This window comes from Podarcis liolepis (assembly GCF_965112155.1).
Source record: "Podarcis liolepis genome assembly, chromosome: 9".
NCBI lineage: Eukaryota > Metazoa > Chordata > Lepidosauria > Squamata > Lacertidae > Podarcis > Podarcis liolepis.
Window position 1 is genome coordinate 172,272 of NC_139564.1, and position 24,751 is coordinate 197,022.

Here is a 24,751-nt window from a genome sequence, read left to right on the forward strand (position 1 = left end):
TTTGAATTCTGATTCTGACTCGACGGTGTGATGTTCAGGAAGCCTTCCCCTCAGAGCCCTAGAATTGCAGAGATGGAAGCACCCAGGGGTCATCTAGTCCAACCCCTGCCAAAGCATCCCTCCTACGAGGGAGAGACTCCGCTGCTCTTCCTGTCGAAAGACAGAATTTCGTTCCTCAGCCTTTGGATCCAATGGTTCGGGACGGGTTCTCCCTTCCGGAGCAGCTGGAAATGAGCCGGCTCGGTCTTCCTGGGGCAGCAGCAGCCCGTCCGATATTGGCCTACGGAGCGGCGCCCCTTCCCCTGTCCCTTGCCGGTTGGGGTCCCCACCCCTCCCCGGAGCAGGCTGGCGTCGCCCTTTTAAGGTGCCCGGCGCTTCTGTTTACAGAAGGGAGCCGGCTGGGCGTCACGTGGCCTCCAGCTGGCCGGCTGGCTAATGGGACGGGCACCTGCCTGGCAGCACCGGGAGGGAGCCCAGGCAGCGGAGCGATGGAGGCGCCCCGGGAAGACGCCCTGCAGAGTGAGTGGCCCTGGGCGGGCGGGCGGGGGGAGGAGAAGCGCGCTCCCGCGCCGGGTCCCTTGAGGGGCCAGACTGGGGTAGGGGCTCTGGGACTCCCCCCCCCCAGCAGCTGCAGCAGCAGCAGCAGCATCCCCCAGGCGGTGGGGGGATCCAGTTCGGTCCCTCTAACTGCGACTTCCTGCCTGCCTGCCCGCTTCCTAGGCTCCTGGGTGGAGGTGCCCCCACTTGACCTGGAGGAGCCCCCTACGCCGGCCTGTGCGCCCCACCGCGACATGGAACGGATCCTGCTGGAAGCGCAGCTGGAGGTGGAGCCGCCGCGGGCCGAGGGGTAGGTGGTCGTGGGCGGGTGACTCCTACGTGGGCAGCGGGGTCGGCGGAACTCCTTGCAACTGGCTGTGAGCGCAGCAGGCGAAAGGGAGGCTCTGCGGTGGACAAGCGAGCGGCGGCGGCTACCTCCGAAGGGCCGGGAAGCGACGACACCGGGGGGCGGCGGGAGACCAAGCTGGGACTGCCGGGTCTCGGGTGAGGGGACGGCAGATCAGCCCCTCGGAGTCAGACAGGCGCTACTGGGCATCCCTGGCTCTTCGCCCCTTCCTTGACCCCTGCTCAGGGCTGCGTACCCAGGGGGCGGCCCACTGCCTGGGGGAGGCCAGCTCTTCCTTCCAAGTCCTCCCGTGAGCCTGACTCGACTCCCCCCCCCCCCGCTATGGGGCTGCATGTGGGGCTCCTTAGGCTTTCACTGGAGTTGGCATAACTGCGCTCCTAAGCAAATTCCGGTCAGCTCCCGGAATTTAATGCTAGGTAATTATTGCACAGATGTTCCCTCAGGACTCGCGGTTCTGTTCCCTTCCCTTTGGGGATGCTCTGAAACGTCAAAGTTTGAACCAAATCGCCTCTCCTCTTTGAGATTTGTATTTCTGAACTTCTCACTGAGAAATTGGAACGTCTGGCTGATTTTCTTTGGGCTCCACCTTGCCACACGAACCTGAGGATGTGAACCCCACATCCTGACATTATAAATGCACCAGAGCTGGAAGAATCATGGAATCACAGAATTGTAGAGTTAGAAGGGACCTCCAAGGCCCATCTAGTCCAACCCCCTGAAATGCAGGAACTCAACAACATGACAGACGCCATCCAATCTCCAAGGAAGGAGACTCCACCGCCTCCCTAGAGAGTCTGTTCCACTGTCAGTTACAGATAGGTAGCCGTGTTGGTCTGCCATAGTCAAAATAAAAAAAATTCCTTCCAGTAGCACCTCAAAGACCAACTAAGTTAGTTCTTGGTATGAGCTTTTGTGTGCATGCACACTTCTTCAGATACACATGTTCCACTGTCCGACAGCTCAGAAAGTTCTTCCTGGGGTTTAGTCACAGGGAGCCTTTGCTGTGTGGGCTCTGGCTTCTACAGCTGCTCCCCCAGAAAGACCGGCCTGGGAGTGGCCACCAGACGTCTTCCAGGGACTGCCACAGTCAGGACACACAACAGCCCCTGCAAGGATGACCTGGGCTTCTTCTGTGGGGGGCAAGTCGGCTCCCTTCTCCTGTCTGAGGCAGGGCTCCATTGGCCGGCCTCTTCACCTGCCCAGGAGGCTCCTGCCTTCTGAAGGCTCACCTGAGCATCCTCACGGGCTGTGGACAGGTCTTGCCTGGTAGAGATTTAGGTCCAGTGAGGGCATCAGCCTCTAAAGGGCTTCACAGCAGCTTCTGAGCATGCTCACAAACAGCATGGCAGCGAAATCTCTCTTGTGCATGAACACACGGACAGCGAGAGCAATTTCTCACCAGCAGATTCCATTTCTTGTGTTTCCAGCTCCTTCCTTGCACTGAAGGCGCCTGGTGTGGAGGACCTGAGCCCAGGGCAGGTGAGTGTCAACGCTGAGGTGTGCAAAGGAGCCACCTGGGCCATGGGCTGTGGTCTTGTAGCCTCAGATTGAGAAGGCGCCAACCAAACTGGGGTCTTGAAAGGTTTCATCTCAGGGGTCATTGTGGTGACTGACCCATGAAGCACCTCAAGTTCCATAGACAGGTGTGTTCACACCCACCCACAAGACATGCCCAGATGGTTGCCCAGGTGATATGCCCCCCTTCATCCTTAAAAAAAATTATGGGATGCTGCACTTTCTCTTTGCAGAGGGAAGACGCTGAAGGGTCTGCCCAGCTGGGGACCCTGCCCTGGTCGTGGCCCAGCCCCCCTGAGCACCAAAAGTAAGGATGGCTCTTCACTGGCTTTCCCCGGGGGTCCTGGCTTCAGGCAGCCCCCCCCCCAAGACTCTGGCCCCACTGCTTGCTCCACTTTGGACTGACTGTCTGTCTGTCTCTCTGCAGGGAGCTGGCCTGCCTGCCCCCTGCGTGTGCCCCCCTGCTCAGCCCAGTTCTACACAGGAGGAGGGGGTTGCGGGACCCCCAGCTGCTGCTTCTGGTCATCCCCTCTCTGCTGCTCAGCCACGTCTTGGCCTTTGGCCTTGGGTGAGTGGGGGGGGGCAACGAACCAGGCACAGTTAGCGCCTGTCTCACACACAGCAGTGGCCCATCAGCTGAGGAGAAATGGGATCGTGGCAAAACATGGGGACGGGGGTTGATTTTTCTCTCCCTTTACGGAAACACCCTTAATTCTGCCCAGTGCAGCCAGCCCCCTATAGTGCCTGTCTCCTACCCCCTCCCCTCCAAAACGTCTTGAGACCTGCGGTGAAGTCTCTGAGCACCTGGCTGGCTGCTGCAGAAGCGGATGCTGGATTAGATGGGTCTCCTCTGGCCTGATCCAGCAGCCTCCTCTCATGTTCTTCTGCTGCTCAGAGCCTTCCCTTGCCTCTCCCACTTGCCTGGAGGAGCGTAGCAAGAGAGGGGGCTTCTGGCCTGGCCTCTCCTGACCAAGCCCCTCACTCACTGCCCTCTTCCTCTCCTCTCTCCAGCATTTGCATTGGGAAGCGTCTGGCTGCCTCTCCATCAAGCAGCCTGTGAGAAGCCACGAGGGGCCTCCTGGGACACCCCACCCCAGCTCCCCACCAAACTGCTGCACGGCCTCATCTTGCCCAAGACCACCTGAGAAGCAGTGCAGAGCCCCTCACCCACCCACTTCCGTGTACACAACCTTCCTTGCCTCCGCTGTGGGGCCCAGCCTTCATAAAGAGTGTCATGGACTTAGCCCCAAAGCCCCCTCTCCACTTTCCCTGCTGCAGTGGGGCAGAGGGGATTGGGTTGCTGGACTCCAGTGGCGGCGGCAGCAGCTCCCTTCCTCCCCCTCCTCTCCTGTGGGCCCTGCTAGCAGCTGGGAGTTAGAGCCTGGACACATCTGGAAGGCCACATCTGGAGGTTGCGCTACCCCCCCCCCACATGCCAATCCAAGGAGCTTTGGAAAGACAATCTGCAGCAAAGCATGGCAGCTGATCTACTGGAACATGCCGTTGCTTCATTCAAAATAAATCCTGTTTTTCAAAATCCTAAAAAAGTCTACCAGGCATTTATTTTTAATGTATGGGGGAGAGTAGTTGCGCTTTGGGTGTGGAGTGAGGGGCACCATGTCCTGGCAATGCCATGGGGTAAGAAGCCCCCTCAAATATGTTATTGGTGGAGCCAAAGGGACTTCAGACCCTAGGAGTTGGCTCCTGTGCACCCGTAGAAGCGTGGGCTGCCTTGGATTGAGGCCTCCTCCGTCGCTGGGGGGAGCTGCTGCTCTCAGCCTGGCTGGGGGCACCTCTCTTTTCTCCAGTCCCTGGCTGGACCCCACACTGCTCTTATTTTTGTCTATTTAGTTTTCAAAAGTTTACATACTTTAACATCTAATTTATCCAGTGTTTGTTTTCTGGGGGGACGCAGGGGTACGATTTGAACTATAAAATTGTGATTTTCTTGAGTCAAAATGAGAGTACCCCTCAACATTTTTTTTATAGAAAAAAAGCATTTATTCACTGACTTCCCCTTCCCCTTCCATGATGTTCTATATTCAACTTTTAACACTCCATATGGAGCCCGCACTTCTCCTCGCCACCAGCAGAGGGTGCTGCAGACCAGCATTTGGCCTTCTCCTGGCGCCTCCATGCTGGTCTGCAAGCCAAGGTTTCCTAATCCTGACCTTGTTGCACAAGGCAAAACCAAGGGAAGGTTCCACTTGCCTCGGTGAGCCCAGCATAGCCCACTCTGACCGGCAGCTCCTCCCTTCCTTGGTCTTGCAACTAGAGCTGCTTATCTGGACATGCATCCTTGGAAGCTGAAATCATAGCCAGAGATTTGGAACAGGCAGAAGAATGGACTTCACACAGCCCCTCGATAGACCTGTGGAACTCACTGCCACAAGAGGGGAAAGCCCACTTGGATGGCTTTAAACGAGGTTGTGGAAAAGGCGGCTAGGAATGGTCACTAGCTACAATGGCCGTATCCTGCTTCCAGAATCAGAGGCAGAGGCCTCTCAATACCAGTTGCTGGGAATCACAAGGAATCAGAGTTTGACTCTTGAGCTTTGGTCCTGCTTGTGGACTTCTTCCCATTGGCTGGCCACTGGCCTCATCCAGCCGGCTCTTCCTGTGCTCCGATTACTGGGCGCCCCCCAGCACCTTCCATAGCCCCCCCTCTGGGACCGCGGGGGCTGACAGCCTCCCTGGCAAGCAGCTCAGTCTCTTCCTCACTGGATCCCTCCATGGGGGGCAAAGGGGCAGGCAGGACGCAAGCTCCCTTTGCTGCTGCTGCTGCTGCTGCTGCAGCCACTGCCTGGGAAAGGCCCAGGCCCCTGAGATGCCCATGGGGGATGCCAAGCCAGAGGTCAGAAGCCCACGTGGGCCGCGTTCCCTGCCAAGCCCAGGCCAAGCCAAGAGCTCCAGCAGCCTCACTCTGTTGGGCAAGGAAGAAGTTGGAGGTTCGCGCTCACCCTGAGGGCCTTGCGGGTGCAGAAAGGGACCCTCCCCGATCAAGACTGGCCATGGCAGATGAGGGCAAGGGGGTTGCCCCCTCCCCTTTAGTTCCTCGGGGCCACCAGAAAGTGTCTCCTCACCCAGGCACTTGCCTCTGGCCCACAGAAGGACTTGATCCTCGGGCCTATCAACTTCACTGGGTGACGACACCCCATTTTTTTCTAGCAGATGAGACAGAAGGGGAGGAATCTCCCCACTCCAGCTACAATTTTAAAAACTGCTGGTTAAATTCCCATGTGGGTCTTTGATTTTACACACTTTGCATCAGTTGTGGCCAAAATATTTCAGAGCTTGAAACAATAAACCCAAATGTGGGGGGGGTCACTTCCCCAACAGTCAGTATCCTATAATAGAGATCATTGGTTGAACTTTACTGGTGCCCCAATCCGGGTCCTGCGGTGCCCCCTCCTCTGCCAGGGGACTTGGAACAGCAGCATAGCTAGCCACTCGGGTGGTGGGCACGCCCTGCAGCCAGGGGCAGAGCAGGCCGCCCACGGGGATGGGGCGAGCTAAGACGGGGCGCGCTGCGCGAACCCTCTCCACAGCCTCCTCTCAACTGTAGGCTGGCTGAGGCGGTGGGCAAACGCAAGCCCTCGAAAAAGCAGCGTGGAGCTTGCAGGCAGTCCGCCCGCCGCCTCGCCCTCAGGAGAGACGCGTGGCTCAGGCAGGCTGCAGGCCCCCTGGTGTGGCGCCCAGTGCCCCCCACCTCACCCAGCTATCTGGGCTTCTGCAGTGGCGTAGGAAAGGGCGTGTGGTGGGTGCGGGAGTTATTTTTTGTCACCCCCCTCAGTGATGACACCCGGGGCGGACCACACCCCCTGCACCCCCCTTCCTAAGCCACAGACTAGGAAGTTACATTGCTGCCAGGGGTGGGGAGGGGCTTGTCCTGATTCTGGGATAAAGCAGCCTTCCCCCCCCCCCCCCGAAGAAAGACTCTGAAGGAGAAGCAGTTTGAAAACAGGCGCCTCGCAGGAGTTTATTGAGACCTCCTCAATACAGTGTGTGTCTTCCCTTCTCTCCTGCCATCTTCATCGAGGGTGGGGGGCTCTGCAAGTTAAACTGGACAGATTTGAACAATAAAAAGGCTGGTGCAATCCCTCCACTCTGTGGCTCTGTGGCAGGTTGACTGGTGTGGACTGATGGGGGGAGGCAGCCCCCTCACCCCATGGCTCCTTTTCCTCTCCTTGGGGAGGGAGACCCCCGGACCCTTCTGAGCACGGCACCATCACAGGAACCAGAAACACTTTCGCCGGGACTTCTTGGGCTCCGCTTTCACCACGGGCAGATTCAGCGCTGGCGACGGCTCCTGGTGGCTCGGCGTGGCAGCTCGCGTGGCCACCGGGGGGCTGTGGCTCAGCTCAGGCTCAATGGTGCTCAGCACCTGCTGCAAACGCCCCTCCTGCTCCCGGAAATCATGTTCCACGCTGTGGGGAGGCGGGGAGCAAGTCAGAGGGAGGCGTCTCCCAAGGAACCCCACTCAGCCAACGCTAGTGATTGGGGGCAGAGATGGGGGTCTGGCTGGGCTGCCCCCATCCCTCCTGGGGGGCCGTGGGAGCTGGTGCAGAGGAGGCAGGTCAGCTGGCAGGAGCCTGGGGAGGCCGCCAATGGGAGCCCGCCTGCCTCCGCCGACCCTGGCATGTCTCACCCGTCGCCGCAGCGGCAGAGACAGACCCGTCAATCCCAATTAGCACTGAGGCCTTGTGCGAACCACACAGGCAGGAGGCCAGAAGGAGCCGGCGGGCGGGCGGGCAGGGAGGGAGAGGAAGGGGGCCCAGTCCTGCCAGGGAGGCTCTGCACAGCCAGCCAGCCAGACCCCCACCCCCGAAACAGCCTCCGAAGGTCAATGGAAACGTGGGGGGGGGGGGGGACAGACCCAGAGAAAAGGCTCCAAGGAGCAGAGGCTGCCGGTCTCTCCTTCCTTGGAGGTTTTTAAGCAGAGGTCGGGAGGCCGTCTGCCAGGGATGCTTGCGGGGGGCTGGTCTAGAAGACCCTCAGGGGTCCCTTCCAACTCTGCAAGTCTAGGATTCTTTGGTCTGTGGAAGATGTCTTCCTTGTGCCAAACAGCCAGGGCTGGGAGCAAGAGCCCTCTAGGACTCTGATTCTATGGAACCCAGAGCTCAGCCCCCCTCTGCCCCCGGCAAGGAACTGGCAGAGACACCCGCCTCTCCCTGGGCATGGAGGCCCTTTCACCATCCTGGCTCACAGCCCTCCTCTAACCCCTCCTTAACAAATGGTCCAGTAGCACCTTAGAGACCAAGTCGGTTTGTTCTGGACAGAAGCTTCTGTGTGCATTCACACTTCTTCAGGTAGTAGAAAACTTAGACCCAGGACAAACTGAGTTGGTCTCGAAGGTGCTACTGGACAATTCTTTAATTTTTTAATTTATTTTGACTGTGTCAGACCAACATGGTTACCTACCCTCCTTAACACCCGCTGAAGCAAGGGGCACCATAGATAGATTGGTGCCCAGGGCTGGGGGGGGGGGCATCCTGGCATCCCTCCCCAGCTTCAAGGCAGTGGGAGTCATTGGCTGACTCAGAGTCCCAGGACTAAAGCGAGGGAGGGGCAGGGCCAGAGACGCAGCCTCCGTTCTCGTGCCACTGCAGGGACTCTGTCCTCCTGAGAATCTCCGGCAGGAGGAGACAGGCTGTGGCGGCCTGTCATTCTTCACAGGCATCCTTCATATCACATCTGCAGAAATGCTTGCCTCCGCTTCCCTCAAGAACTTGATTGGGGCAGGCGGGGGGGCAGGCAGGCATGGGAGCCCTTGCCAGCTCCCTTGGGACTTCTCCAGCACCCAAGACCTCTGGCAGCCCCCAGGGCACCCTGAACCCAGCCCACCAGCATCCGGCGGGCCACTGCGAGAGCACGATGATGGACTAGGTGGTTCACTGGCCTGATCCAACAGCCAGACTCTTCTTGTGCCACCCAACTCTATGAATGTATGAAATGTCAGTGTCAAGAACACTGAATCATAGAATTGGGAGTTGGAGGGAGGGGACCTCAGGGGTCATCTAGTCCAGCCCCCTGCAATGCAGGAATCTCGGCTAAAGCATGCAAGACAGGGGGCCATCCAAGCAAGGGCCCAGGTGTCTCTCAGCCGGACTTGGGGGGCAGCCTCATCGTCTGCCCCTGTATCTGGTGTTCAGAGGCAGAACACAGCCAATGGGGCTGGTAGCCATTTGCGGCTGTCAGCTCCATGGGTCAGGACCCTGTGGGGCTGCCCCAGCCTTGCAGTCGTTTCTGGGATATGGTCCAAGCTCCCCACAGGCCCTGCAGAGTCTGCTTCTGCCCCATTGCACCCCCATCAAAATCCACTGCCCCTGCAGTGCCAGGGAGCCCCAGGATCAGGCCCAGGGCTCCCTTAGTCCAGCCTCCTGTTCTCCCAGTGACCAGCCACAAGCAGGATCCGGGCTCAAGAGCAGCCCTTCCTCCTCCCGCAACTGGCCCTCTGAAGCCTGGCCACCTCCAGCTCTTCAGCCAGAGCCCAAAGCAGAGGCCAAAGCAGGGAAGGGGCTCTGCTGGAGAAGTGGGTGGTCTGGGGGGGGGGGGGAGAAGGCGAGAGGAAAATCTGCTGGGCAGGGAGGAGAGTGGCTGCCTGAGACCCAGCAGGACCCCCAGACTGGAAAGCAGCCAAAAGACGAAGGAGCTGGGTGGGCTTAGCCTAAAAGTGGGTTGATGGAGGTGGGGAGATGCTGGCCCTTTGGGGAGGGGGTCCTCTTCACCCCAGGCCAACGATAGAGCCTTCCCCTCTCTCCAGAGTCCCCTTAGCAGAGTCCCCTTAGCAGAAAGGGGGACCTCCTCAGCAGAAAACGCAGGATCATCACCTCCATCATACTGAAGAGGCGTACATTTTATGTTGATGTGAAATGTGGAGGTCAGGAGCCGATGTCTGGGCTGCCAGTGGATCTGTGGCCGGCAGCCGAGAGCAGACGAGGTGGGGGAAGCCAGGGGGCACCCCCACCCCACCCCCGCTCCCAGGCCCCTCCTACCTGTAGATGATGCAGGCGCAGTCCCGGCACGTCCCGCAGTTGGTGGTGTCCTGCCCTGTCCGGTAGGACTGCCGCCTGAAACAGAGCAGAAGGAGCCCATGAGCAGAAGGCCCAGAAGCCGCCTCCCTGCCTGGTCCCAGGGGCCCCCTTTGGTGCCGGGGGGCACAAGCAGCAATGCCCAGAGGGCATCTGGTCAAGCAGCAGGGACCAGGGGGAGGGGAAGCATCAGGGCTGGCTTGGGGGGCCAGGAGACCCCCGGGAGGTCTCAGGGAGGGAAGTGCAAGGCAGGCAGCCAGGCAAGGACTCCCTCGGGCCTCACAGTGCAGAGGCCGCCCCAGGGCAAGGGGGCTGGCCCCACAGTGGCACTGCTTCAGCTTCCAAAGTGAGCAGGCACAGTGCCAGGCGATGCCAAGGCTGGCTTGTGGCCCGCAGAACCCGCTGCTGCCACCATAAAAACACTCCATCATTTAAAGCGCAGTCAAACCTAAAAGTCGTGTTTTGCTGGACAGCTGAAGCTCCCAGCATTTCCCTGTGCGTTTGCTGGAGAGAACTCTGTGAGAGACAGTCCCCCGGTGCCCAGGCGGGCAGAGGGCACAGCCATAGATCTCTTCTCCTTGCCTGCCTGGGCACATGCTCTCGTTTTTGTCTCTTCATCCCCAAGCCAGAAATGGGAGAACACCTGCGAAGTCTGAGCTCTAATGTTCAGACACCATTTTAAGCTAAGCTGAAGTCTGCCTCTCAGATTGGCTCATTTGGTTGGAGCCTGGTGCTGAAAACAAAGGTCACAGGTTTGATTCCCATGTGGGATAGCTGCATATTCCTCCATTGCAGGGGGTTGGACTAGATGACCCTCAGGGTCCCTAGAGGCTCGACAAATTTTGTCTCTGTAACTGAATTACCATTTTAAGCTGCTGTTATTCTGCCTCAGAAACTCTGAGTAGAACAGGACAGGAAAGTCGGTTTCCAGGTGGAAAAATCAAAATTAGAAACTGAACTGTTAGAACCCAACACTAAGAATTTATCTAGAATGTACAACTTGTTGTTGAAATGGAACACACAGGATGAAACAGTTAAATCGGCAATGATTAAGTGGGCTCAGGATGTTGGACACAATATTATGTCAGCTGACTGGGAATGGTTATGGAACACCGGTATAAAATTTACGGCATGTAATGCCTTAAAGGAAAATATTATGAAAATGGTATACAGGTGGTACATGACCCCAGTCAAGCTGGCAAAAATCTATCATTTGCCCGATAACAAATGTTGGAAGTGTAAAGAGACTGAAGGTACCTTTTATCACCTTTGGTGGACATGCCCGAAGATTAAGGCCTTCTGGGAAACGATCTATAATGAAATGAAAAAGGTACTTAAATGTACCTTTCCTAAAAAACCAGAGGCCTTTCTCTTGGGCATTGTCGGCCAACTGGTGACAAAGAAAGATAGAGCTTTTTTCATGTATGCCACAACAGCAGCAAGAATACTCATCGCAAAGTATTGGAAGACACAAGATTTACCCACTTTGGAAGAATGGCAGATGAAAGTGATGGACTATATGACACTGGCCGAGATGACAGGCAGAATCCGTGACCAACGAAAAGAGACGGTGGAAGAAGAATGGAGAAAATTTAAAAGCTACCTTAAGGACTACTATAAACTTAATGAATGCTAAAATGTCGTGGTTTTCAGAGACAAAGGGGTACAGGGATATAAGGTTAGACTATAAAAGAGGACTAAGATGATTGAGATTGGAAAGTAACAATTGGGAGTTGCTAGTTGAACTACGGACATTGGGATGCAGAGAGGGGGGGTATGGGGAAGTCCAAGAAAAGAGGTTTATGAAAATATGTTTGAAACTATACGTGTATGTTTGTCATTTTTAATGTTTGTTTGTTTTTCTTAAAAATGTTGCAAAACCAATAAAAATTTTATAAAAAAAAAAAAAAACAGAAACTCTGAGTAGATGTTATTTTTATCTCTTACAAGACTGTTTGTGTGATTATTGTTTTAAAAGGGGGGAATATCAGGAGAATCCAATCTGCCTTAAAACATCCTAGATTACTTAAACGGAAAGGCTGAAACTAGCCCATCTAAGCAGCAAAAGGGATATCACTCTGCAGAACTCACAAGTGTGAGGACGAAGAATATCGAATAAATCTAGCCTCTCCTGGCATCTATTCAACACCCCTGGCTCCAAAGGGTCATGGCGGCTCTAGGCCTGGCCAGTGGGGGCTCCTTGGGCAACCCAGACCCCCCCCAGACCCGCCTCACCCATCTCGCTGCGCCTCCTTCTTCTCCAGATCCTGAATGACATCCAGTAGCACCTTGATGGTTCGTTGGCTGGTCTCCAGCACCCCCTCGAGGGACTGCAGTTGGGAGTGGATGTCACCCCCCCGCCCGGGGAGGTCCTGAGAGGCTGGCGGGGGCTCCCTCTGGGCGGCAGCCACAGACACCAGCTGCAGAAGGTGGTCCTGCCCGCGGGGAAACGTCTCCCCGGGTCCGGCGGAGAGACAGGTCTCAGGGGGGCAGCTGCGACCGGAGGAGGGCAGAAGGGGGTCCGGAGGCTTCTGGGAAGGCGTGGGGGCTGGGGGGTGGGCCTGAGTGGTGCTGAGGCTCTCTGGGGAGGCCGCAGGCGCTGCTGGTTTTCCTGACTTAGGGGGCCCTGCTGTGGGAAGCAGGAAGGCAGAGGTGGGGTCTTCGGTGGGGGGGCCCTGAGCAAGGGGGCAGGGGGCAGGGATGCCCCTCTGGGGGGCACAGGGAGGGGCTCTTGAGGCCTGCTCAGAGGGGGGTGGGCACAGCCAGGGGGCGCCAGAGCTGCTGCAGCTGCTTGGTGTGCCATGGGGCTGCGTGGAGGAGGGGGCACAGTGCTTGCGCTGGGAAGAGCAGCTGGCCGAGAGGCACGGGGCCCCCCGCCCCGGGTACGGGGGGCATGACCCCCGGGGAGCTGGCAGCCCGGGGCACAGGGTGGCAGGAAGTCTGGGGCACTGCTGGGCATGGGGTAAGGCGAGGGAGCAACCAAGGGCAGGAAGGCTGGCGGTGCCCCCCAGGGGCGGATCCTGGCTGCAGCCCACTGCACAGGGCGCCCCCTCCTGGGCGAGGTCGCAGGAGCTCTTGCTGCGGGGGGGCCGCTGCAGGCTGGGTGACGTCTGGCTGGCGGTGCTGATGCCAGTCGCCCCGTGGGGATCCGGCAGGGCGAGCAGCAGGCGGGGCCCGGATTGGGGCCAGCTCCGCCTGGCGCAGTTTGCGGCAGAGGCACGTGGGGGGTGGCTGCCCGGGGGCTCCTCTTCGCCCTCCTCCAGGTCCTTGAAGCGCACCTGCTGGGCGCGGTGGCGGCGGCGGCGCTGCAGGCGGTCCTCAGCACCCGGCGAGTCGCGCTTGAGCAGCACGGAGCGGACCCCGGCGACAGCCTTCTCTTGCCCGGCCTCCGGGGCTGCCTCCTGGCTGGCCATGGCAGCCCCTTTGCCCCTCCAGGGGGGCGTCACAGCCTCCTGCCCCGCATGACCGCAAGCCGTTCCCCAGAAAGCGTCGATTCGGCTGCCCCCTCCGCCGGGGCGCAAAGCATCTCTCCCGTGGGTGCTGCTGCCTGGGGCTGAGCCTCAGCAACTCCCAGGGGGGCAGCCGGCGCCTCATGGCTGGAGGAGGCCTGGCCTTTGCCCCCCAGCCGGCAGGAACCCCATGGCCTGCTCTCCCCCCTCCCCCCTCTCTAGGGTCCGTCCCTGGCCTCTGAGGGCCCCTCTCTGGGCCGGGAGAAGGGAGGGGGGAGAAGGGAGCCCATCCTGCTCACAGCTGCTGCTTCCGCTTCCCGAGGGTTGGTCACTTGTGGGGCCGGCAGGCACAGCGCCAGCCCATAGCCTCCCAGGGCAACGGACCTGCAGAGAGAAGAGAGGAGATGAATGGGTGGAAACCTGTTCCGGCTATATTCCACACCACAACCAGGGCTAAGAAAAACAGTGCAAAAGTAAGACAGGAGTCATGGAAATAAGAGAAGTGTAGAGCTGCAAGGGACCCTCAAAGGGCATCCAGTCCAACCCCCTGCAATGCAGTGCAGGAATCCCTGACTTGTCCTATAAACCGGCCTGAACGCTACGCAGAGCAGAGCAGATGGGGAGTCAGAAGAAGCAGCCTTGCTAGCCCAGGCTCAGATCAAGTGGCCCAGGAGCCGAGGAGAGTCTGCAGCCGGATGAGGCTACCAGGGTGGGGCCTCCTAGTCCAGCACCCTGTTCCCCTCTGGCCAGCCAGATGCCCTCAAAGGGACCTGAGAGCAGCAGCCCTCTTCCACTCTTGTTCTCCACCTTTCTAAGATAGACTGATGCTATCCATGGAGGCTCCACTTAGGAATTACAAGAACCTAAAGGGAGCTCTGTAGCAGCTGGATCAGGCCACTAAAGGGGCTGACCATTAAAGAGCAGCTGTGGGGGGGGGGGTTGCATCAGAGCAGGGCTGAGGGGGGAGGGCTTAACCCTTTCCTTTCCATTCACTTTTCTTCTGAAATAACTCCCCAAGCCTGTCACCCACCCATCTCACCCAAGGTCTGGTGAAACAGACATTCGTGGAGGACGAGAGGGCGATCGATTGAGGGCCACTGGCCAGGATGCCCCGCTCTGCCTCCACAGTCGGAATCTGCAAGGCTTCTGAATCCCCATGGCAGGAGGGGGGCGCTGCCATGTGCTCTGCTCCTGCTTGGGGGGTTCCCACAGGTCGGCCCCTGTGAGGACAGGATGCTGGACTCGAGGGCCCCCGGCCTGACCCAGCAGGCTCTTCTGGTGTTCTTAAAGCCCCTCCCAAACGTGCCCAGTTTCCTTCCAGAGGCTCCCACAACCCCCTCTGCCACGTGGCCCCCTCCAGTCTCAGGCAGGATCACAAAACACAAAGCGACAAGCTCTGGTCTTTGGTGCTGCTGCTGCTGCCTCTGTTTGAAGAGAGAGAGAGAGAGAGAGAGAGAGGGAGAGGGAGAGGGAGAGAGAGAGAGAGAGAGAGAGAGAGAGAGAGAGAGAGAGAGGGAAGGGGGGGGGAGAAGGGGCCCTTCAGCGTAAACAGGCCAGGAACGCCAGCCAGGCAGAAGCCACAGCTAAGAATAGCAGCCTGGCCTTCATGGGGAGCAGGAAGAGGAGGAGGAGGAGAAGCCGTCCCACCGCCTGTGTCGGCCTCCAAGAGGAGCATCGGGGGGACACCCCCCAAGAGCCCTTGCTGTGCCCCCTCAAACCGACCAGGGGGTCCATCTCCCAGCCCAGAGGCAGGAGGGGCCACAGCCTCTTTGCCACAGAGAGCATTCCCCGGCTGGCGTCCCTCCCCCCCCCGCCACTCAGTTTCCCAGCTGACCTCCAAGTGGCTGTGTCGGGGGGGGGCACCTTTGGGAACTGGGGGGAGAAAGCAAAAGGTAGCAAGCCTGTGAACATTTAACATGGTTGCCATTATTATCAATGGCTCTTGGTTTTCTTGCCTGCCCACCACCGGAAGGTCCCAGGATACAGAATGACAGAAAGGTCATCCAGACCAGCCCCCCCCCCCGCAGGAATCACAACTGATTCCATGATTCTGACAAATGTCCTTCTGACCTCTGCTTAAAAACTGACAACAAAGGAAAGGAAGGTTACAGCCACTTAAAAATGCAGTATTAAAAACAGTTTAAGATGAATTACTGTGGGATCTAGGGATCTATCTTCAACAGAGAGCCAGTGGTCAGTGCTGGACCGGGACCTGGGAGAGACTAGGGTTTGAATCCCTCCTCAGCCAGGAAACTCCTTGGGGGATCTTAGGGGTCCGTCCTGCTCCTCTCAGCCTGACCCACCTCACAGGGTTGTTGTGGGGATTAAATGAGGAGGAAGGGAGAAGCATGCACCTGCCCTCCTGAGCTCCTTGTAGAAAAAGGTGGGGTGGAAATTCAATCAAGAAATAAAACCCCAGGTGTCATCGAGGGTAGAGTGCAATGGAACCTGTTCCACAGGACTGTCAGGGGCCATGAGAACAGGATGGCGGACTCGATGGGCCCCTGGCCTGATCCAGCAGAGCTCTAAGAAGGCCTAAAGAAGGTGCCAGGAGCCCCCTCTGTAAGGTGGGAATTCCCAGAGAGCCAAAGGAGAGCCCTTTAGCCGGGTGGGAGCCCCCAAAGCCGTGCCCTGTGCCCAGCACTCTCCCCTCCTGCAGCCGACTTGGCAGAGAGGAGGGAGAATGAAGGGCAGAGGCCTCCTGGTTGCGCAGGAGGGGCGTCCCAGGCAGGCCAATGCCTCCTGGCAAGAGGGCCAGGCCAGAAGAGCCCCCTTCTGCCCAGCTGCAGTGCCTCCCCCCCCCCCACTGTGCCATCGCTTCTCCCCAGCAGGAAGGGAGTTGCCAGCTCAGCACAGCCGCCCAGACTTTCTCCCGCACTGCTAACAAGCAAAGTTTCCAACTGCTGAGCGAGCGAATCACTGGCCTTCCTCAGAGCACCCCAGAAGGAGGAGGAAAAGGGAGCCTGCCTGCCTGCCTGCCTGCCTGCCTGCTCCCCCCACCCATTTTGCTGCAGCAGAATTGAGGATTCTGGACCACCTGCCACCCCGGCAGACACCTGGGCAATTTCCTTCCTGTTCCTGGAGCTGTGCCCAGACCCAGACCTGACTGGAAGGGCCTCTCATTAGTATTGGCAACACCGGGCGAGGAGAGTGGCGGGGGGGGGGCGTGCGCCTGTGCGTGGCTTACAGCACACCCAATGCCCAGCCGGCTGCCCATGGTCACAAGCAGGACCCCTCCTGAGGGCGGGGGGGGGGGAAGAACTGTCTCCTTCCTTGGGGGCTTCAAGCGGAAGTTGGATGAGCATCTGCCATGGATGCCTTCGTCCAGATTCCTGCCTTGCAGGGGGTTGGGCTGGATGACCCCTGGGGGTCCCTTCCCACCAGCATGCTGTGACTCTATGAATGTTCTGCAGAACGAGACAACCAGCCTGAGCAGGCGGCTGGGGCTGCAGGCCCCAAGAGGCAATGAGCAGAAGGACAGAGAACTAAGAGACAGTGGCCAGGCTCTCCCACCACTGCAAAGACGCCTCGGCATGGCAGTCGCAGGAGATCATCCCAAGTGCGGCTGCAGCACTCAGATCCTGCCTGGGAGCATCTGGCTGGCCAATGTGGGAGCAGGACGCTGGCCGGAAGGGGCCACCTCTGGCCTGATCCAGCTCAAGAGCTCTCAGAATATTAGAACTGCAGGGCTGGAAGGGATCCCAAGGGTCATCTAGTCCAGCTCCCTGCAATGCAGGAATCTCAGCTGAAGGATCCAGGACAGGTGCCTCTTCCAGGTAACAGCCTTTCAGGTATTTGAAGGTGGCTGCCTCATCTCCTCTCAGTCTCCTCTTTTCCAGCTGAAACATCCTCAGCTCCTTCAACCCTTCCTCATCAGGCTTGGTTTCCAGAGGCTTCGCCATCTTGGTCACCCTCCTCTGAAGGGCAAGAGGCAAAAAACAGCCCCACTTTCCCCCCTTCTCCCCAGCCCACAAGCCTGGAAACGGAGACCCCAGAAATAATGGGTGCCCAGTGAGGCAGGTGGGAGCAGGGCCTCTACCTGCGAGTCCAGGGAAGGCAGGAAGGGGGGGTCCTCCACTCCCCCCCCGCAGGGGCCACAAGAGGAGACTCCAGGGGGCCCTGGAGGCCAGAAGTACAGGAGAGGGGCAGGCTGGAGCTGTGGGGCACTATCCAAGGAGAGCTTCCATTGCCCACGCCTCAAGTCTGGTTGGCTGTGCCCCACATAAAACTGAACCTCTAGGGTGGCCGCCCTGGAAGGGGGAGACCAAGCAGTGGCCAGCCAGACGGACTGGGGGCCTTGCTCCAATGTGAGGGTGCCCCCCCTGCAGGAAAAGAGATTCCAACTCAACATTGGGAAGAACTTTCTGCCAGTACAAACCACTTGAGAGCAGAACAGACTCTCTCAGAAGGTGGGGAGGCTTCTAGGCAGCCGCTTGGTGGTCACGTCAGGGATTCTTCAGCTGCGATTCCTGCATTGCAAGGGGGTTGGACTAGATGACCCTTGGGGTCCCTTCCAATTCTACGATTCTATGATTCTAAGTCAAGCCGGCGCCAAGAGGCAGCACCAGCCCAGCCCTGCCTCAGGCTCTCCCCTGGCCCTCGGGGTCTCACACACAAGCAGAGAAGCGGCTCCGGAGCTCCCAGCCAGAGTCCAGAGGGCGGGGGAGAGATCCAGGGTCCAAGCAGCAAAGAAGGAAGGCGGGGCAAGCCCCGAAGAAGGTGGTCTCTGGCTGCCGCCCCCTTCCAAGATCCCCTGAAGGGCAGCTGGGCGTCTGATGCAGCCAAAGCAGCACTTGCATGGCAGACGCATTTCTGAGGGCAGCATGAAGCCTGCTCCCCGAAAGCACACCCCACAATGGAGGGGCAGGTCTTTAAGCCTCTGCCTTGGTCCCTGCTCCCTTGGCCTGCTGGCAAGGGGCGGGGGGGGAGGAGACGGGGGGCAGACATGTCTTGGGGTTCCCCTCCAATAATCCCCAGAACCCCCCTTAAAAGCCAGGCGGAGCCAGACCCCGGACCTCAGGACTTTGGGCCCCCTCCTAAACTTTAAGACACCGGATAAAACAATCGTCACCACCGGCCCCCGCCAAGGGAGTTGCGGACGTGAAAGCGGCGACTCTCCGAAGTTCCCTTCAACACCGCAGGCGCCGCGGAGCAAACTTTCCACCCCCAGGACAGATCACCCTCGGCGCCTTGCTGTCTCTTTCAAAGGGTTTTTTGGGGGTGGAGGCAATCTAAGCCCCCACAGGCGCCACAGACTAGCCCCCCACCCGCTTCCAAGGGCTCCCCAAAGGCTTCCACCGCCCCCCACTCCGCTTGCGCGCCCAGCCGCCGCGCCGCGACCCAGAAAGGCGTTGGTTCGCAGCATCCTCCCGGCTCCGTAGCAGGGTGTGCGTGTGTGTGTGTGGAGCAGCCAAGCCGAGGCTTGGTCCACCTAGCTCAGCCTTCTCGACACGGGCTGGCAGCAGCGGCTCTCTTCCGGGGAAGCCAGGCCGGCGAAGCCATTCGCGGGCGACCCTTCTGCATGCCGAGCAGCTGCTGCCCTGGCGCGGAAGAGGGGCTGCCGACCCCCCACAAAAAAGACCCCTGCCAATCCCGCGCCCGGCCATCCCTGGATCCCCTCCGCCCCCGCTGCGCGCCCCTTGCCTGGCTGCCTGCTCGCTCTCCGGCCGCCAGGAGGACGAGCCGCCGCCGCCGCCGCCGCCGAAGCGCTCGGCCGAGAGAGGCGGAGCCGGGGCGGACTGGCGGGCGGGGGGGCGGGGGGCGTCGCGCCTTCCCTGGGCGGGGCTTCGCCTCGGCGGGCGGCCCGGCCACGTGCGCGACCCCGAGCGGAGCCCCGGCAGCAACTGCACGTCGTCGCGGGGATGCTCCTCTGCCTCCCGGGTTGGCCCTGGCTCGGGAGAAGACGCCTCCGAGCATGTGCAGAGGGCGTGGCGCCCCCCCCCGGGCTTAGCCAGTGGGGCTTCCTGGCAGGATTGGCCCTCTTGGGGGGCTGGGGGTTGCTGCTGCTTCTGTTCCCCCCACCCCGGCCGGATTTGGACCGCCCCCATCCCTGGGGCTCGCGGGCATGAGCCGATGAAGCCCCCGCTGCCCCTCGGGGCTGCCTCGTTCCGAAGGTCGGGGGCTATTTTGGAAGGCCCCTTTCCAGCCCAGGTCCCAAGAAGGGCCGGGCCAGTGTGTGGCCTGGGACAATCTCCAAGATGATTTAGGGGCAGAGAAATCTGATTAAACGAATGAAATAAAACAGACCCCTTTGTGAGCCAGAAGTAGAAATGTATCCGGGGGAAAGCCCCCCCCCCCATAGCAAAGACATGGGTGCCACTTGTCAGGGATTCCTTAGCTGCGATCCCTGCATTGCAGGGGGTTGGACTAGATGACCTTTGGAGTTCTCTTCCACCTCTGCCCTTCAAAGATTCTGTGAAACTGAGACACTCATCATTCTGAAGGTCAACGGAGCTGCTGGAAAGGGCCGCAGTGACCCTGGAGCAAAGGATAGTGGGGTTGTCCGAGGCACAATTTGTGTGAATGAAGACAAGAGCTCCGCTCTGGAGGCTGATGGGAACAGAAATTGAACATTCATCAGCCGCTTGGGCGGAGAGTGCTGCTTTTGGACCCTGCAGGGCAAAGTGTGTGGCTGTTGGCAAGGAAGGCACTTTCCTCCTTAGGTGCACAGAGGGAAGGGTGCAAAAACTGCCCAGCTGTGAAATCAGTCCATAATTAATTACACAGTAACATCAAAACATTCTTAATTAAAATACACAATAAAATAAGCAGATAAGAAGCGAAACAATTTAAATAGGTTAAAAAAACCCCTGTTAAGACAACATAATCTCAAATTCAGTGTCTTCAGGAGTCAGGGCAATGCCCCTCCGATCTCAAAGGGAGGGCATTCTGCAACACTGGTGCCACCCATGAAAAAGGCCACCTCCATGGTATCACAAGCAGATAATCACCAGGCCAGGCCCAGACTAACTGGGTACCATTATTTTATTTTTATTTATAAATTTATATGCTGCCCTTCATCCTAGAACCATGGTGATTTACAATACAGAAACACAAAAATGCATAGCAGAGTAACAAACAAAAACAATTCCCCCTTATAGATAGTTTAGTTAGCCCAAGTCCTGGGAGGAGAGGAATGTGTTTGCCTGGTGCCTCAAGAGATGCAATGAAGGTGCCAAGTGAGTCTCCCAGCAGACAGCATCCCGCAAATGGGGAGCCACCACAGAAAAGGCCTGTCCTTGTGTTCCAGACCTCTTGGGGAGGAGACACACGCAGAAGGGCCTCCGATGATGATCTGAGGGTTTGGGTCAGCTCATTAGCGGATGGTGTTGCCCTTACCAGGCAGAAGAGTCCTGGTGGAGGATCCATCCCTGGCCAAACTGACTGACTGACACAAATACCTGAGTGGGGACAGGTCTGGGATGCCACAAACGTTCTGGCCAGAACAAATGTTTATGGGGTTCGACAGAGCGAAACGTCACAGACCAGCCCTCCTCTTCCTGAGTCGCTTGGCCAGACAACAGCCTTGAGTCCGGGCACATCGTGAGCTGGTTTTGGGGTGTCGGTCCGCACCACTTCCATCCCTTCCCGTCAAGCGGTGTGTGCACAGAGTGTCACCTCTCGTTCCGAGAACAGGGACATGATGCTGGTGTACAGCTTGGAGGGGAACGTTTTGTTCACAAAGCAAAGGCGCTGACAGAGGCTATTAGGAAAGTGAAGCTACCAACATTTTCTTGCACTGGGAAGAAAAGAGCAAACTCCACGCTCTGCGGTGGGGATGAAGAAGCCTCTCCTCCTGCTTCACAGAGACTCTTGCACAGAGCAAAAGAGGGACAGCGGGGACACCAAGAGCCCAGCTTGCCCACCCCTTTCCTCCTTTCTTTTCTTCCATGGGTCACATTATTTGACGCAAGCAGCTGCATGACTGCTTCCAGCCAAGTCACTGCAGGAACTGGAGAAAGGTCTGCTGTCTTCAACTGACCAGTGGCCCCTGAAAACAGCACCAGAGCCAGTGTGGTGTAGTGGTTAAGAGCGGTGGGCTCGTAATCTGGGGAACCGGGTTCGTGTCTCCGCTCCTCCACCTGCAGCTGCTGGGTGACCTTGGGCCAGTCACACTTCTTTGAAGTCTCTCAGCCCCACTCACCTCACAGAGTGTTTGTTGTGGGGGAGGAAGGGAAAGGAGAATGTCAGCTGCTTTGAGACTCCTTCGGGTAGTGATAAAACGGGATATCAAATCCAAACTCTTCTTCTTCTGGGCTTGGTCTCCCAACCATGTAAGCTCCAGTACAGAAATGTGGAAGCTTGCACTGCTCCTAGCAAGTTTTCTTCCTGAAGCCTGGTGTGTTCTCTGTCATTTAACCTGCACAACCTAATGAGTATTGCACATTGTTTTGCTCCTAAACTGCCGACATCAGCCATGAGAGTCACTTCTGTTGTTTGAAAACACTATGTCAGCAAACCTTTGATCATAACTCACTGTCATTGCCCCTGTTAGGCCATCTCCAATGGCTCTGCTGAGGTAAAACAAGCTATGACAGAACCACCTGGATTCCGTTTCCAGGAGGAGAGATCTGGTGCAAAGGTCCAGATGTCTTCCTCCTCCTCCTCCTCTTCTCAGGTTCCTCCCAGCAAGTGGGGACATTCCAGCCCCATCTGATCCAGTTCTTTCATACTATTGTGAGACCGAGGAGTCAGTCTTCTTGATGTCCTGAGCCCTTTCTAATTCTTGGAGTCCTCTGCCCAGTACAGGTGAAAAACTGATGGAAAATTCCACTGCTTACTGGGCAATTGTAAGATAATGACCATAGCTCACCATTTGAGCACCTCCATCAGCTTCTCTTTAATCTAGGCAATGGTTGTGAATCTGAGTAGTTAAGCACAATGATGAGCGTAACAAAAGACTGTGTGCCTTGCCAATCCTCACCTGGCTGGTGCTTAGAAGGACTCTAGCCAGTGTAGAACCCGGCAGAAGCTGAGAGACAGAGACATGCTTGATGCATGCTTGATTCAAAGCTGTGACTAAGAGAAGCAAGATCTTTTGGGGTGCTAATGCTGTGAGCCCCTCCATCTTGGGCTCAGGTTATATATATAGTATGCATTTTTAAAAAGTATGGATCGTAAAGGCACCACAGTCTCTGCTGTTCCTCATTCCAAGGAAACCGAACCCCCTAGGTAAGCACCTTGAACCCCTGAAATCTCTCATCACTCGGAGATTGGGGTGGCCTGCAACAATATTCACTGAGGACGGTTCAGGTGGTTACCTAAATCAGCTTTGACTTTGCTGTGGGCTCTGCAGGTGGAGGCAGAGAGAAGGATGAGCAACTCAGGGGCGACTTGATGAAAGCTGACAGATCTCCTGATTGCTAATCCAGCTCCACCCCTTCCAAGAAGGCTGCCTTGCCTTGCCTCACCCTAGTCAGTCACCCTGGAGCGGCATCAGTGTTTGCCAACTGGGGGGGGGCATATGGCCCCCTAGGGGCCCCCCAGGATATTCCATGGGGGGCACAGGTGAAAATTGTGTAAATGGGGGGGCCACAGCATGAGGGGGGGAATAATTTGTTAAAATAAAAAAAATCCTCATTGGCTGGCTATCCGCTTAGCCAGTCACAAGTGAGTAAGGGGGCAGGGGCGTCCCACCAGGGCCCACGGCTCCTTTTTGCCACTTGTGTTTTCTTGGAGCAGCCCTGGCTTGTTTCTGGTGGGAGAGGGCAATCGCTGAGACTCCCGTTCTGACCAGTAGAGCCCACGATCTGGAACCCGCAGGTCAGGGAAGGGCAGTGGTGAAGTGGCCAGGGGTGGGGCTGGGAGAGCCAGAGCTGCTTGCTGCTGCTGCTGCCAGTGCTGGGCCTGCTGATATCCCAAATTCCAGTCCTGAACGTTGGGAGATTTGGGACAAACAAATGGAAGAACTTCTTCACGCAGGGCGTAGCTGAACTGTGGAACTCCCTCCCACAGGAGGCAGTGACGCCCGATGACTTTAAAAGAGGATTAAGGCAAATCCATGGGGGAGGGCAAGGCTGCTGTGACAGGAACTCTGCCTCCAGTTTCTGGGGGTCTCGGGTGGGCTCAGGTCCCCCTTGTGCACTGTGAGGAGGACCCGAACCTGTTGGCCTGATCCTGCTGCTGCTAGGCTCCTCCTGTGCCCTCGATTTCAGTGTAAATCCCGCTTGGCTCTCTGCTTCCGTTCCGGGTGCTGCAGCACGTTCACCTGAATCGGCGTCCTGGGCCTGCCAGAAGGGATGTTTCCAGCTGGCTGAGCTTGCCACATCAGCCCCAGAAAAGACTCCTGCGCTTCTGGCTGGCTGAGCCTTGCCAGGGCCTTGTTCGCCTTGCGGCTGGTCTGGTGAGGAGGTGGACCTGTGTCCTCCAGGCCTGGAGGGCTCTGCAGGCTGCTTTTGCCCTGCTTGGCGGGGGGGGGGGGGGCTACTCTGAAGCAGAGCCCTCTCCCTCTCCAGGAGGTGGTTGTGAGCTCAGCTCCCCTCTTACACTTGCGCAAGTCAATCCTGGCCGGCTGGCGGGTTGAAAGAGTGCGGCCTGGAGCAGGCAGGGACCCCTCTGCCCTTATTCCCAGGGAAGGCGGCAGGTGGCCCTGACCCCGGTGCCCTCTGGCTGCATGCCAGGCATTGGCAAGGGCTGGGCTGCTGCCTCTGCAGCCGCTCTCCTGGCAAGCTAATCGGGATTGATTTCTATTCCTTCCTTGTTCAGCAGGATGGGGATGGGTGGCGCTGGCTGGGTCCGTGGCCCACTTTCCTCGCCCGCCAGTGTCCTTGGCTGGCATCAAGACCGGCCTCCCCTTGGCAGAGCTGCAGTCGCATGAGGTGGGACAACCAAGCCCACCACCCCAGACTCCTCCCAGCAGAAGCAGAAGGGGTGGGCCTGCAAGAGGCCTGATCCTGCATCTCTGGCTCCCCTTCTCTTTCCCTTTTACTGTGGGGGGCAGCCAGGCAGCCTCCCTTCAAGACCCCCTTCCCACTCCCCACAGCCCCCTCCCATTTATCTTCTTCATTGCCTCCTGGTGGAGCCCCACGTTGGGCAAAAGATTCCCGCATTTCAGGGGGTTGGACTAGATGACCCTTGAGGCCCCTTCCAGCTCCATGATTCTGTGACCACCTAACAGGGGTCAGCAAACGTTTTCAGCAGGGGGCAGGTTCACCGTCCCTCAGACCATGTGGAGGGCTGGACTATATTGGGGTGTTGCAGGTTCCCCCCCCAATCATTCAGTTTGTACAAACACAACACACTCACACACGACATACGCGACACTTCTGTTATAAATTCATAGAAAATCACCCGTACATCGGATCTGTACTGTTCCACTTTTATTTTACACCATGAAGGAAGGGCTATCAAAGGGGGGGGGGAACCTGACACAAGGCAGCCAACACGTAGGTCCACAGCGAGCCCTACCCAGTTGGCATGCCAACCTTGATGGTCCTAGACAGAAGATCATTACACTCACAAAGGACCTGCATATGGGAGTGGATTCAGTATGGACTGAAACAAAGAACAGTGACCAGCCCTTCCCTCTGGGGGCAGGAAACAGTGAACTCCCCTTTGTCTTCAGGAATGTAATCATGGGGAGGGGAAAGGAGGAACCGGACAGGTGACAAGACACTCAGGTTACCACCACAACTCCTCCCTCAACCCCTCCTCTTTGTGATGTGTCAGTGATGTAGTCATGATGTAGTTATGATGTAGTCTTGGGGGTGTAGCATGGGGGATTAGTAGCTAATAAAAGTTGGGGTCTTCTTTTGTTCGGGGCTTCCATCTTGTTCCACCTGGTGGCAGGTGGGAGTCCTGTCGCCACAGTCTTCAATCAAGACCAAGCCTCCTGGCTGCTGTTTTGCTCTGGT

At 57.9% G+C, this 24,751-nt stretch overlaps 2 protein-coding genes across 2 annotated transcripts; one reads left to right on the forward strand and one right to left on the reverse strand.

Moving 5' to 3' along the window:
- Window positions 1-222: 222 nt before the first annotated feature.
- LOC310685950 (BCL2/adenovirus E1B 19 kDa protein-interacting protein 3-like) lies at window positions 223-3,966 on the forward strand. The gene is made up of 6 exons (XM_083459102.1): window positions 223-519; window positions 721-847; window positions 2,332-2,383; window positions 2,653-2,726; window positions 2,847-2,987; window positions 3,431-3,966. Exons 1-6 carry the CDS (start codon window positions 231-233, stop codon window positions 3,477-3,479), a joined length of 732 nt encoding a protein of 243 aa, XP_083315228.1. The 5' UTR covers window positions 223-230; the 3' UTR covers window positions 3,480-3,966.
- A 2,406-nt stretch (window positions 3,967-6,372) lies between these two features.
- LOC310686489 (uncharacterized protein) lies at window positions 6,373-13,818 on the reverse strand. Its single transcript, XM_083460235.1, has 4 exons — window positions 11,686-13,818; window positions 9,415-9,489; window positions 6,608-6,846; window positions 6,373-6,549 (listed from the first exon to the last, which is right to left on the reverse strand). The coding sequence occupies exons 1-3, from the start codon at window positions 12,861-12,863 to the stop codon at window positions 6,648-6,650; spliced, it is 1,452 nt and encodes a 483-aa protein (XP_083316361.1). The 5' UTR covers window positions 12,864-13,818; the 3' UTR covers window positions 6,373-6,549; window positions 6,608-6,647.
- Between the last annotated feature and the right edge of the window lie 10,933 nt (window positions 13,819-24,751).